The sequence below is a fragment of the Cyrtonyx montezumae genome, unplaced genomic scaffold (genome assembly GCF_038088225.1).
Source record: "Cyrtonyx montezumae isolate F1298 unplaced genomic scaffold, pur_monq_1.0 scaffold_8, whole genome shotgun sequence".
Taxonomy (NCBI): Eukaryota; Metazoa; Chordata; class Aves; order Galliformes; family Odontophoridae; genus Cyrtonyx; species Cyrtonyx montezumae.
In genome coordinates this window covers 66,042,733-66,057,085 of record NW_027072089.1, presented here as the reverse complement: position 1 = coordinate 66,057,085, position 14,353 = coordinate 66,042,733, and the positions used below count along the sequence as shown (strand labels likewise).

At 40.1% G+C, this 14,353-nt stretch overlaps 1 protein-coding gene across 1 annotated transcript; it reads right to left on the bottom strand.

Moving 5' to 3' along the window:
- Window positions 1-590: 590 nt before the first annotated feature.
- SRD5A1 (steroid 5 alpha-reductase 1) lies at window positions 591-14,152 on the bottom strand. The gene is made up of 5 exons (XM_065751730.1): window positions 13,824-14,152; window positions 12,073-12,239; window positions 5,266-5,367; window positions 3,630-3,780; window positions 591-673 (listed from the first exon to the last, which is right to left on the bottom strand). The coding sequence occupies exons 1-5, from the start codon at window positions 14,135-14,137 to the stop codon at window positions 607-609; spliced, it is 801 nt and encodes a 266-aa protein (XP_065607802.1). The 5' UTR covers window positions 14,138-14,152; the 3' UTR covers window positions 591-606.
- Window positions 14,153-14,353: the final 201 nt, after the last annotated feature.

The window sequence follows — 14,353 nt, the reverse complement described above, 5'->3', positions numbered from 1 at the left end:
GGGAAAGGCACTGCTATAGCTATCAGTGTAAACAGTTTTATCGTTTTAGTGGTCATATCTGCACAGGAGTGCAGAGAGGATGAAGAACATCTCATCTCACAGTAACTATATTCATTTAATGTCTTTGGTCTGCAGCAGATCTCCTGGAAACAGAGGGCAAAGGGAAGAAAGAATAGAAAGGCAATCAAATCAACCCCATTGGTATATACAGACAAATAGAAAGCTGAACACAGCAGCCAAATCGTACACTGAGGGTGACTGGGTCATAGCACAATCCTCAGATGAGAACACCAGAAAACTTTAGGCCGAAACTGAACTATCAAAAATCCTGTTCAAGAGTTTCCATGATATGAATTCAGATGCCTTGTCTTACAGACTCATGATGGTGATTCGCCACTGCAGAAGCATTTCTGTTCCTGTTGATCATGCCCATTAAGTTTGAGGTTTTCATTACAAGGAAAAGCACTAATAGTTCTGATACAAAGGCCTGGTCTTGGTGACAGGAGTACACCAGCTGGGTAACACTCATGAAGTGTTACTTGTTCCAAGAAGAAACCATTTAAGAATGGTGTTACCATCAGAACCCAATGGTATTTAAATAATAGGCTAATACACAAATGGAATCACAATTTTTCTGTTCTTTGGGTAGTCTTCAAATTTCTCAAGGTACCATCTGAAAAAAAGGAAAAGTACAAATCTGTTGAGTATCGCATCTTCAAAATATTGTCAAGGTAATTAAGTAAACTGAATGCATTGTACAGTTAATAATACATATTTTTGAATACAAGCCGGAAGAAATGTCTTTAGAACCTGCTCTGGATAGAAAACTGCTGTTTACCACACTCACCCTAAGGAAATCTGACTGCGAGCTACAACAAAACAAAGCTACCACTGCCAACAATGAGAAATCAAACTAGTAGGTGGGATGAGAGCAGCCAGGGAAGAAATGGCCTACAATAAAACATATTGTAATATTCCTATTTGTATTTTAGAAGCAGATGAAAAAATATCCAAGGGAATAAAATAAGTCAAATTTTATAATGACTACATAAGTAAACAGGATATACTTTACACATTGGATAAACACCTGGTTCTGGATAGAAAAACCCTCAATTGCAGTCAGAGGTAACATAGTCAAACGTCACAGTACCTCTAGTTCCTAGTAGTAGTTCTACTAGTTCAACAACTGTCACTATTTTCCACATACAGACAATTTTTTCTTTCCAGAAAACAAAACAGAACACATTGCACTAATAAATGCTATTATATCACTTTATGACAAACACATTTACTCCCATTTTCAAGTACTTCTGCTTCTAATATAGAAAAAAAGTTGATCTGAGCTCCTCAAAATCGCAAGCAATTAACTAACAGACTGAAGTTGGAATAAGCAGAGAATAAAACTCATAATAATGCACAACAGATTTTGATGTTGTTGCAGGCTTACGGTTTCAACACTGAATGAGTGCATGTTGCCTGTTTGCCTGGTGACACTCAAGAGGAAGTTCTGTGACTTCTATAGAAAGCATGCATTGCATGATTACCTGCAACTGTGACACCAACATTACACTATTTGTCCTTTTCGGTCATTTATTCCAAGTTTGCCAAATACAAACTTGCATAGATTTGCTATTTTTGGGTTTGCCTCCCCTCCCCCAACCCTCTTATTAAAAGAAATATATATACACTCCCTTAATGCAAATTAAATCTTTGAACAATCTGAAGTGTTTTTCATAACACTCTAATTACAGAAATATGAAAGAGTTTTACCAAGGCTCATGATACACAGAAATGAACCATGGAATTTGAGACCAAAGAACATAATACATGAGGAAAGACTGAGGAACCTGACTGGTTCCTTCCTCGCTACTTAGGCTGCTGAAGAAGAGGATAAAGGGCCCCATTATTTCCACATACAAGTACTGGAAGGGGAGACCTATGATAATGGAGCAAAAACTACTGCAAAAACTCAATTCCTTGCAGCTGAGATGCAACAGCCTCATACCAGGTTGCAGACCATAGACTAACTAGTTAGGTACCAGCTCTGCACAAAAGAGCAAGGACATTCTGGTGGACAGGTTGAACACTGAGTTCAACGTGATGGATCCCTGCAGTGACAACAGCTAGCTGCATACTGAAGTGCATATGTAGAGTCCCAAGTTAAGGCAAGGACTTATTCACCACTATTCAGCAGTCAATAAACTGTATCGAGATTACTACATCCAACTTTGGGCTTCCAGTGATGCCCACAAACTCAGGAAGAGTTTAGCAGATAGTTAAGACAGCTGTGTAGATGGAACATACAGTACACAAGGAAGCACTGAATGAACTAGATTTGCTCAAGTTGGAGAAAATAAGTCTAAGTGGGGTGTTTAATTGCAGTCACCACTACAGAAATACTAGAGAGAAGACAGAGCCATATTCCTCTTGAAGGTGTGAAGAAATTAGACAAGAAGCAGGGATAAAAGCTGAGCCACAGAAAATTCCAACCTGACATAAGGAAAAAGGATTATTCCCTATGAGAACAGCAAAACAACTTGAACAAGATACTTTTCCTCAGAGGTTCTGGAGTCATTGTCCTTGGAGACACTCTGAATTCAAACATATGAAGCTCTGGACAACCTGGTACAGCAGTGAGGTTACAAGCAGGTCAGACTAGGTAAACTGGATTGGATGACCTTAAGACACCCCTCCCATCCCAAACTATCCTATGACTCTGCTCAGTAATGGCAGATAGCAAAGCAAGGAGGAATAGTCACAAGTGATACTGGGAAGGTTCTGGTTGAATAGCAAGGACAGTTTGATCACTGTGAGGGTAAAACAGAACTGGAACACCTCACAAATAAGATACAAGAAAACATCAGATATAGAGGTTTTCAAGATTCTGCTACACAAAGCCACGGCCAATATAACACCTTGATAGTAGTGGCTTCCTCCCTCCAATCTATCTCCTTCTTAAATGTATTTTCTCTTGTGCCACAAAGTTCCAGAAGAATAATAAAGAATTCCTGCCAAAGCAGGAAGTTATTATAACTAAAGTGTTCAAATTCAAGTGTGCTCTTCCTTGAAGTAAAATTCTTTCAAGAAGGAAGTCTTCTCAAGCTGATTCTTCTGTTAACAGGTGTTAAGAGAAAGCCAAAATGTGAATACAATTCATTATCAGCATGACAGTTTATTTACAGAGATACTACTAAATATCTATTAGATATAAACAATTGCATAGTCTTGTATACATGCTTGACTTAGATTGATTACAAATTGTGCCTGTAGCTGAAGCCTTTAAATTTTCAAGAATTTAATATTGTAGAAACAAGTTTCAGCTGCAGACTATGGAATATGATCAAGTAAAGGCAATTTTCTCAATTACATCTATAGTCTTCACGGGTACAGAATGAACTATATTCATTTAATGAACAGCTATTACACTGACCACCTCATTGCATGTTTTGTGCTTATGCTTAACTACCCTGCTGAAATCTTGTGTTTAATACTGCTCAGAGTGTTCTATCCTCCATTGCAGTAACAGCTTCTCACTAGACTTGTTCTGCAACATCTCTGTGGTATAATCTATGAAATGGAAATGAAGTGTGGTACAGAGACAAGAGAAATTATGAGCCACAAACACTTACTGGTGGTGCTGCTTTGCCCTTGAACCCAAAATGAAAAGTGTACACAGTGCAAATGCAAAGCTTTCCATGCTGCAGCAGGCAAGGGCAAATCCAAACCATTCCAGGATCTCTCCAAAGAAGTTGGCTCCACTGACATACTCAAACATTCCTCCTAAAGGCAGAAAGGATTATTTAAAAAGAACCTTAATCAAGGAGATAGTGTATTTATTGCAAGTCTAAGGCCACCTATATCACCAGTGTTGTTTTGTATATTTTTTAAAGCAGCAGAAACAGTGTTTTGCAGTTTGAGCTGTAGGATTGCTTCAGGCTTCACCCTTATCCAGCTCCATTTATCCTTTAAAAACCACAGGAAAAGAAAAACAACACGATATACTTAGTAACAGAATTGATTTCATGCCTCTGTAAATAGTTACTTTACAGTGAACCAAGCTGGTGCTGACCATGAACTGTAAACAAAAATTAAAAAAAAAAAATCCCTTTTAACTAGTCTTATAAAATGGTTCGTTGGCACATAATACTTCAATAAATTGGAGAAATTAAGTATCTCCAGTTAATAATGAAAAATACTATTCAAAGTTCAAGTTGCAAATTCATCCTTTAGCTTAAGATGTGTTGCCCTTTTATTCTTGTGTCCTGTTAGGTCTAGAGAAATATTTTAACTACAAGTGCTCCAACACTGACCCTCAAGAAATAAATAATTATCAGTTTGTGTTAAACATTTTACAGCCAATTGGGAGTACTCACCTGACAGGAGTGTTCTAGAGTAAGAACTTTCACCTTAATTCCAAAGTTAGCATACAAACTGACATCACAGTAAGCACCGTGCCAATGGGACCAAGCAAGGAGATATTTACCAACTGTAATAACGGGCGTGTTTTGACCTTGCTTTAATTACTTTGCTTTTACGACAAAACAGAAGCAGGATTCTGGCACTTAATTTGGATAAATAATATTAAAAAAAAACAACTTCTCTTGATCATGCAGCAAAAAAACATCTTATTTCCTTCTGAACATTTCACAGCGCAGTTATACTCATTTGCAGTAGATGTAAATCCAAGTGCCCATGTAAAGATAACTTTATTTTCTTGGTGGAAAAAATAACATGAACTTTAAGAAACCATTTCCTAAGGTAGGCAAACAGCTATTACAAGTTTCTCCTCATATCATAAATTATTACCTCTAAAAAAAATAATACCAAGCTTTAGAAGGTCACATTTACAGATTGGACTATCTATTTATTATAGAAGACATTTCTTGAGGTTGTCTAGTGCAACTCTACCCTGTTCAAGCAGAGTCAGCTAGAGCTGGAATCCCAGAAAAATGTCCAGTCAGGTTTTCAGCATCTCCAAAGAGGGAAACTGTACAGCTTCTCTGGGCAATCTGCTCTATATTCTTTGATCACCCTCACATTTATAAATAAATAGAATTGTGTGTTCACATAGGATTTTATGTGCTTTAATCTGTGTCTATTGTGTTTTGGCCTGTTAGTGGGCACCACTGAAAAAGAACCTGGCTCTTTTATCTTCATTGTCCCTCAACAGGTATATATGTACATTGATAAGATCCTCATATATTTTCTTCTCCAGGCTGAACAAGCCCCCTTCCAAAAGATGTCACTATATAGATCATTTATTACCTCTTGGTATCTTGTAACCAGTTTCTCCAGGTTTTCTCAGATTTCTAAGGATATGATCAGACTGAATATTGATTGCCATGCCAATCAGCCACCCCATAAAACCTGAAGAGAAATATTCACAATATTAGTCCATAGTAAACAGTAAAATTACTCATTCAGAAAACAAAGTAATAGACAACATTTTAAGCATAGTACCTCAAAGCAGTAGGAATATAGTAATGTAAAGCACTGTAAGCAATTCTAGTGACTCTGTGGACAACACAGGCCCATAATGAGCTCTTGGGTAAATAAGGCTCATAGTAATCAACCAATCTTTTGACAGAAACGCTATTTTAAGTATAAAGTTTTATTCTCATGTTGCTAGACAAATATAAGCACATATTTATGTGTGCATACACATATGGATTATGCATACCCTCTAACTTCAGTGTAGAAACTCAAACACACCAAAATTTTAAACAATGTGGAAAACTGGTTCTTCTCATTCCTAGTAAAATTATACATCTCAGACTTTTTTTTTTTTTTGTAAATAACAATATGCCAATGTTCCTACAGAAGACTGCTGCTAATTAATAGGAATGAAAAAATACAGTGGACTCTGATGCAAGAATAACAAACTTAACATCATCGTGCCACCAGAAGTTTAGGGTAGAGACTTGCTAAACCTAGTCTTGCTTAGCATTAACAAATACTAAGTGGTAAGATGTGAAAATGATAATCATATAATTTAAGATTAGGGAAGAATTTCTGCCACACTTTCTCAAATTCAGTGCCAGGTTGTAATAATTTCTTTCTGCAGTCTAAACCAATAATTTAAGATAACTGCAACACATAATGAATGCTAAGACCCTACTTCCATAATAATGTGGGCAGTTTCAGGCATCACAATATAGGAAAGACATAAAGCTATTAGAGAGAGCATCCAAAGGAGGGCTACAAATATGGGGAGGGAGATTAAGGAAAGGTGTGTGAGGACCAGATGAGGCTCCTTCGTGTTTTTTTCTTTACAGCCCAGAGAGCAGAAGGCTGAGGGCAAGCCTCACAGAAGCCTGCAGCTTCCTCAGATTCTTCACCAGAATGAGGTTGGGCACTGGAAAAAGCTCCCCAGGGCACTAGTCACAGCCTCACGCTGCCAGAGTGCAAGAACCAGTCATTATACAATGCAAGAGTAACACCTAAGTATGCTCTCATGAAGTCTTGAACTATAAAAATAGCTGTAAATTAGAACAATGAAAGAGAAAACTGGAAAAAACAAAAGCTCTCTCACATGCAGCCTATGGAGTTTTCTTCACCAGATATGCTTGTCATTAAGAAAAAAGAAAACCAGACACACTGACAGCTTGCACTAGACAGCATATAACTGTAGGGGAAAAAAAAGAAAATATCTTACATATATATTTATTTATTTAAGTTGTTAGTGCATTAATCCTATCAGCTTCTGGTCTGATAAGTTAATCCCCACAAACGCCTCCATGAGGGCAAACACTTGCCTTCAGATGCTTCACACAACTGTTGGAACCCGTACTCAAAGATCACAAAGATCAAAGACCATTTGTTTGTGCTTGCTTTATGCACACGCCACTCAACAAAAGATCCACCAACATTTAAATTCAATAACAGCTATCATTAAAAGGCTGATATCACTGAAGCTACTGGGGAACAGAAGCTGTTAGCAGCATTCTCAGGAATATAATGTTTCTATGAAGTTTCATTTGTGACCACAAATTAAGCTGTAAACCTTTTGAGCCAGCATTCCATAACTTTGTTTGAAATATTTGCCAAGTGAGATATATCCTATCCCTGTTTTAACTCATCAGCAGGCCTACAAAGTCCAGTAAGAAAAACTCATAGGAGCTATCCATTTGGAGCTATCCAACATGCTGCTTAGAAGGGGAAGGGAAAGGAAAAACCTACTGTCAGACCAGACATTTCCATACAGTGTGCAAACAAAGTTCTGGGAAAGTTTCATTCTAATCATCTTAGTGATGGGATAATGGGCATTTTATTAATCACTAAAAGACACTGCTTCTCTTCCAGCCTCATCTGCAGATAGGCACCTATCAACTTGAAAATACAGAACCATTCCTCATTATTTGGACCAAGTACAAGAGCTGCTCTGAAAGCAATGCCTTTTACTGTTTTGGTCCACGACATCAGAGGTAGATGGTGGCATGGCAGTAATGGCTGAACCTGCCCACCAATACCCCATTACATTTTGCTGTCATACAACAGACGGCAGCAGAGGAGCAGTCTGACAGAACAACATCTGACAAGGGAGTTATGTACAGAGCAAAGGTGTCTCACTGAATTCCTCCAGGCAGAAAAAAACTGCACCCACTGACATTCACTGACACTTGCTGAATATTTCTGGAGACCAAACAGTGAGGGATAGGTGGCACATTTCAGCAGGGGTGACAGCACGTCACCTCTGCAGGGGCACTGGCATGCAGACTCTTGTTCATTGCTGGCAAAAATGCACAGCTAATGGTGGTGACTGCAAAAAAAAAAAAAAGCGTTTTGTAGCTGAGAATTTGCTCTATAAATTAGTAGTGTTCTCTTTGTTTTCACTGTAGTGTCCATAAAAATAAGTAGGTTGCTCCAAAAGTAATGCCTCCTATGTAGAATACCAGCAACACGCTTCTAAGCTGAGTCACTTCCCACTTCAGATATAACTTCTGAGTGTAAAGGCAATGCATTAAGTCCTTCAGATGATTCTTTTTCAATACACAGAAAACCAGTAGAATCTCTGTTAGCTGTTAGATTGCCAGGTTTCCTTTCCCTTGTTGTCTGTGTTCATCTAAAGGACCGCGCTGCCTGCTCCCACATAGATTAAGAAGGATGTAACAACTCTACAGAGAAACTGAAGTTGCTGTGTGGAAGTTCTTTCCATATTTAACTTGTTGAGTTTAAAATGCTTCTTGATTAGCTCGTTACAGGCTGCTTACACTACAAGCAGAACACAGACCTGTAAACAAGCACATCTCTTACACATAGCACAGAGCAGAAAGTTTCCATTAGCAATCAAGCTATGCAGGTGCCATACGTCTTACACTAAAATTTATCATAACCCTTTCAACTATAACTTCAACATAATTACTCAAAATAGATTAGATGCTGATACATTACATCACCACAAGGAATTCACAGATGACTTCAAATATTGAGATTCAAAAATTCACAGAGCAACTCAAATGCTATTCACGTGTTTTCAGGAAAGTGTATCATTTGAATTTATTTTCTTTTTAAATAAGCTAAACAGAGGGTATTGAACTCCTACTATATCTAACCATGAAAAATGTTTGCTTCTCTTGCACTAGTGGCTATGTACTAACTTGATAATTGCCAGAAAATAAAATGGGAATGCAGCTTGAAAAATAAGGGATGTTACTTATACTACTAGATAAACATATCATTATTTCTATCCATACACTAATTTGAAATTGACTTTCTTGAATAGCACACAAACTAAATTACTCAATCATAAACAATATTTCTACTAATACATTTCAGTATTAACACAAAGAAAGCACCTCTGTACAGAAAGTTGTAATTAGTTCTAGAGAGAGAAAACTGGAGATCCTTTAATTTTTTCTGAAATACAACTATAATTCTGAGAATGCTGCCTTCTGGAAGCACTGTACTTCACTGTCCACATTCTCACGTCCTCATCATGGAACCACTCTACAAAATTAAGAGCTGGACATTCACCATGATCAGCATGTCTTGGCTCCTGTCCAAGGTAAATCTTGGTATGTAAACAGGAAGGAGTTGGTGTACTTCAGTAGGCTCTCAGATCCACAGGATGCACCATGCAATACAGATGACCTCTCAAGACACGTGATGTAAGAATTGGACTTAATGATCCTTATGGGTCCCCTCTGACTCAGGATATTCTATGATTCAAGAGGATTTTCTCATCCATCAGTATTAAACCTGGAAATTAAGGCCTCGTGCAATACTAAAACATTTGCGTAAGGACAGCAACTAGGTGTACATTTGTAAAGCTTCCTGTTTACTGTGTGTACATTGCTCTTGTTTTCCCAATCACTCTTGCACACACAGGATCGGCCTTCCAAAAAATTTACTCTGCTCTGCAGGCTATTTCAGAGCGACAACATGGTGAGTGCCATCTGACTAACCTCCCCATCCCAGGTTTCATGAATACATAAAGCAAGATGCTGTATAGACAACAGCTAAGCCAGCTTCCACAAGCCAAAATAATGGCACTGCCCATGCTCTTTCCATGGCTCCTCTGTGTACAGAGAAGAGTAGAAACGTATTGCATGACACACAGGGTTAAGCATCAACATTAGAAAGCAATTGAATGGGGATTTAAAGGAATTAGAAGAGACGTAAGGTATACTGCAAGAGTTTGATGAAGCTAAAGCAAGCCAAGAAGAAAGGACTTACTAACTGGAAGCATACACAAATTAGGAAAGCACACTGATGTGAAAGGGTTAACTGTCTGCATTGATTACATGCACAGGACCCTGTTAATGCATCGACCACTTCATGGTACCATGAGTACTCCTGCTTTTGACAGGTTCTTTATTGGCAAGAGATGTATGCTGGAGGATCACAATGTTGTTCCCACACTGCTTTGCATCCTAATGGTTTTATCAAGTGTTGTACTGCATTTGAAGCAGAATATTCCGTTTTCTTTCAGAACAGACCAGTTCACTGCTCTGAACAAAGCCCAACACAGTTCATAGAAATCACAAGGAAACTACATTAAAGACTATGCAACTGCTCCAAATCAATTGCCTGTGTAAATCTAAACTATTGCTTTCTCGTGACGAACTCTTAAACACCTGCAAGCAGACATTCAGAATGTATCCTAAGGATGCACAGATAGAAAACACATCACTTCCTACAATCTCCCACTACTGTAGTTAATTAGCCTCACCTTTCCTAATTTCTGTCTTCAATGCAAATTTATCTCATTTCACTTTTCAGTTATTGATCTTAGTTGGTCTTACTGCATACTGACACACTGCCATTTTCTTTCCTCATATAACTTCATATAAGATCTAAGAAATAGCTTTTTAGTCCTTATTTTTTTAATTGTTATTTTCCAGACTTCTGTTCCTTTTTTTTTTTTTCTTTTGGTCATTTTAACCAGAGGCTGAAACATACTGCCAGATGGTTTTGAAAAATTCTAGTAGTCAAATTGTACACTGGATACTCTGAAGAACAAAGCACTTCACTGACCAAAACTATGAAAATAAACTGCAGATATTTGAAGGCTGCTATTTCGTGTTCATCCCACCTAGCTATCTGAAACATCAACTAAGTTCCAATTAAAAAAAAAAAAACCCACATAATTATAACCTACAATCCTAGTTATGCAAGTAAGAGAAATGAAATCTTAAGCTCTGCTGTTTCAGACCCATACCAAATTTCATCCAAAGATTTGTTGCAATAAGTCCTAAAAAAGCTAGAGTGATAGTACTACAATGAAACATGATGTATACCTAGAACATCCATTTTTCGCCCCACCCTTTACCTTTTCAAACTAACCTTCTAAAACAGTATTTAAAAAAAAAAAAAACAAGGAGGATCAGACAAGGCTTATCACATAGTGTTTAAAAAGATCGTACAGTAAGGAGGCATTAATTTGTGCCTCATGACTCGTGTTGACAGCTCTGCACTGAGATCACCTTTTGATTAAGGTCCTAAATTAGAATACCAGAAGCTGTACCAGTTCTGATGAGCTGATCTTTTGATCGTTTTTTTTTGTTTGAAATCAAACATAAGGAGACCAGAGTTTCAGAAGTACTGAGAGAGTTTCAAATACACCCATCCAGCTGCCAGCCTCTCACTGAAGTTTTTCCCTCATACCTCATATCCTCCATTTTTAGAGCACATAGAGTACTTCCTCCTAATCTTCACAAGATGAAGAAATTTAAATATAAACAGATTAACTTCACTCGTAACAGCATTTAGCACAGTGGTCTTCTATTGTCATATAACACTGCAGGTTAAGGCCAAATTTCCTTATTCCCGCTCTACAAGGCATGAGAAATCTCTGAAAAACACTAACTTGCTCTGACTCTAGAAAAGGCAAAATATTCCAACTTATCTTCAGTTCATAGAGACCATTATTTAAAGGCTACCTTGGAGAATTGTATTATTTTTGACAGTAGGTAAAAGTAGATGCTTAGCAAACAAAAAATAAGGCAAGGAATACTGCAAACAAACACCTTACTCTTTAATCACATGCTTGACTCCAAGAGTAACTATAACCTCACCTCCCCTTAGGGCTGAATGACCAACCCCATCAACTTATCCCTGTAGGGCAGTTTTGCTCTTTGACAAAGCACATTCGTGTAAGGACTAAGACTTTTGACATTACAAATGCTATTCATCAACTGCTGTTACACCATGAAATTGTTCTGTTCAACCACATACGAAGCTGTAGTATCTGTGACATCAAGAAACAAGGAATTGTAGTTTAATCAATACATTATGTGGAAAATCTCTGATTTGTTCTAAACCCATAAGCAGCAAGTTTCACTTAAGGCCTCAGTACTGAAACAATACTCTTACTCACTTTGGTGTTAAAGAACAAAGTACGCTCACCTAGTGCTGACACTGGAGAAAAAATTATCAGTTCACAGCTATAAAATGAAACATTAAAAAGCTTCCAGCCATACTACCACAAACAAGATAACTAAACTTACTCAGAATGCTAAGTGAGAAAAACTCTGAAATGTGATTGAAGATGCTGTAACATTAAATAATAAAAAAAAAAGCTGTGAAGGGAATTTTCTACTGCTAATGTTCTCATAGGATACTGTAACTCACCAGCAATGAAACAAGGATGTTTTAACCAGTCTGAAGGGTACTCTGCATAGCTGCTTAAGCTTCGGCCTTGCAAGTATCCATTGTATATACAGAAGAGAAGTGCCAGCAGGAAGGTGAAAAATGGCGTCGGCTTTCCTTGCCGGATCAGAAAAGGAAATATGAGTGCCCTATTTTGAACAAGGAAAGAAAATCTGTTGCATAAATAAAAATAAAGGGTGCTTTCAGGTCCAGACCTGCAATCCATAAATCATATCCTTCTTGCCAAATTCTCAGCAAAGTCTTTGATCCCAGTTCAGATGGAAAATTACACTTGCATTAGCACCTAAATATTGAATTTGTTGTGTAACAAGAGTTAAGAGACTGGTCCTCCCCTGACTGCTTACAGCAGAAATTTTGTGCTTTGTATCCAAGGCAATTACTCTGAAAGAAGTGGTAAAGAGAACGGACATTAAGCACAACATAATGTTCTCCTCCTTTGTTCCTCAATACTAAGTGGTATAATCAACCATTCTGAAATGAAACCAGTCTCATAAACCCTATACAAAGCCTATCAGGGTTTCCAGGTGACAATGCCAGTATGAAAGACACTGTGGTAGATGACAACCTAACCAAGACACCTTACAGCAAACAGCTCTGTCATCCTTACCTCTATGGAATAAGGCACTACAATAGTGAATGGGATACTAAGAAGATGGCCAACGCATTAAAAACTGCTGAGCTGCAACAGCAGAACAAATCAAAACAACAATTACAGCTAGACTAGACAACACGTCAACAAGCACAGGGGCACACCTGTGTAGTTTTGCACATCGTAGGCACTTCTGCAGGGAGGCTGGAACACAGGACAACTAGTGAATCACCTGCTTAGCTTCTCAGGTTGTGCTATTGCTTCACTGCAAAACTTGATAATCTAGCAGATGTTTTGATAGCTTCTCTATCTACGTAGCCTGGGCTACTTGGATTTTTTAGTGTGAAATATTCATGGTTTTGAAGGAAAAGCAAATCCCCTTGAAAGTAACTTGATAGAGCTCTGTTGCCTCCTTGCCCTAGAAGGTACATATGTTAATTGCTTCACTTTGACAGTCTTGGTCTGCCCCAAGAAAACTGTTGCAGAAATGATAAATCCACAGCTGCCATTCCATTTGGGCAGAAAATCCCAATGGCTTTTCCTGAGGGATTAAACGGGAAAACAAACGAGCTCCAGACAAGAAGAGCAAATGAACGTTTACATGCTGTGCCCTGTACAAGCAGCCAACTCCTGATCAGCTATTGATTTAATTGGGATCTATAACGATTCTATAGAGGATTGGGATTATAGAGGTAAGAACGTTCTCCAGCTGCCTGCCAGCCACCTGAGGGCCACTGTCTCAAAGCAACAGCAGAATCACGATCACTAGGGCTGGAAAAGACCACTAAGATCATCCACCCCGCTGTGCCCACTGACCACATCACTCAGTGCCACATCCACACGGCTCCTTAACACCTCCATCCAGCCCTCGGGCAGCCCGTGCCAGCGATTCGCCACTCGGGGAACTCTTTCCTACCGACCAACCTGAACATCCGAGGCCGTTCGCTCTCCCGCTACGGATGGTTACTTACAGAAGAGGCACGCTACCGTCCCCAGAGCCACAGCTCAGCCCCGCTGCACGCCTAGCGCTGGCAACTGCTGCCCCACCGCCGCAGCCACGGCTCAAAGCAGCAGAGCCGCCCCGTTCCGCAGCGCCGAGACCCTACAGCACGCGGCACCGCACCTGTGCACGTAGTGAAGGACGAAGCAGCTCAGCAGCACGGCGTTGGGCAGCCGCCAGGCGGGGACGCAAGCCGCCAAAGCGAGAGGGACGAGGAGCGCGGGCAGCTCCTGCAGCAGCCACGCGGGCCGGGCGGGCAGCAGCCAGCCGAAGCGCCGCGACGAGTAGCGGCCGTAGGGCATGGGGATGAACCGCAGCAGCAGCGCCGAGCCGGCGCCCAGAGCCACCAGCCCATAGGAGAGCAGCTCCAGCACACGCTGCTCCCGCGGGCCCGCCGCCCGCTGCCACAGCGCGCACCAAGCGCCGGCGCCTGCCATGCCACTCTACGCACAACGCGGCGCTGCCGCGCCGCGGGGCCTCCATCCATCGGGCAGCCCGCGGCACGCCCACCGACGCCGCGGACCAATCGGCGCCGGGGGGCGGAGCCTCCCGCCTCCCTCCGGTTGGCGGAGGTGGCGGGAGCGGAAGTGGGCTGCGGAAGGAGGGGTAGGGGCGGGTTCGCGCATGCGCGTGTCTGGCGGGCGCGCGTGGTC

Coding starts and splice junctions, on each gene's coding strand:
- SRD5A1 (XM_065751730.1), bottom strand. CDS start 14,137: ATGGCAGGCGCCGGCGCTTGGTGCGCGCTGTGGCAGCGGGCGGCGGGC. Junction 12,240..13,823: donor GTCCTTCACTACGTGCACAG/GTGCGGTGCCGC, acceptor TGTTCAAAATAG/GGCACTCATATTTCCTTTTC. Junction 674..3,629: donor AGGGCAAAGCAGCACCACCA/GTAAGTGTTTGT, acceptor CCTTTTTTTCAG/ATGGTACCTTGAGAAATTTG.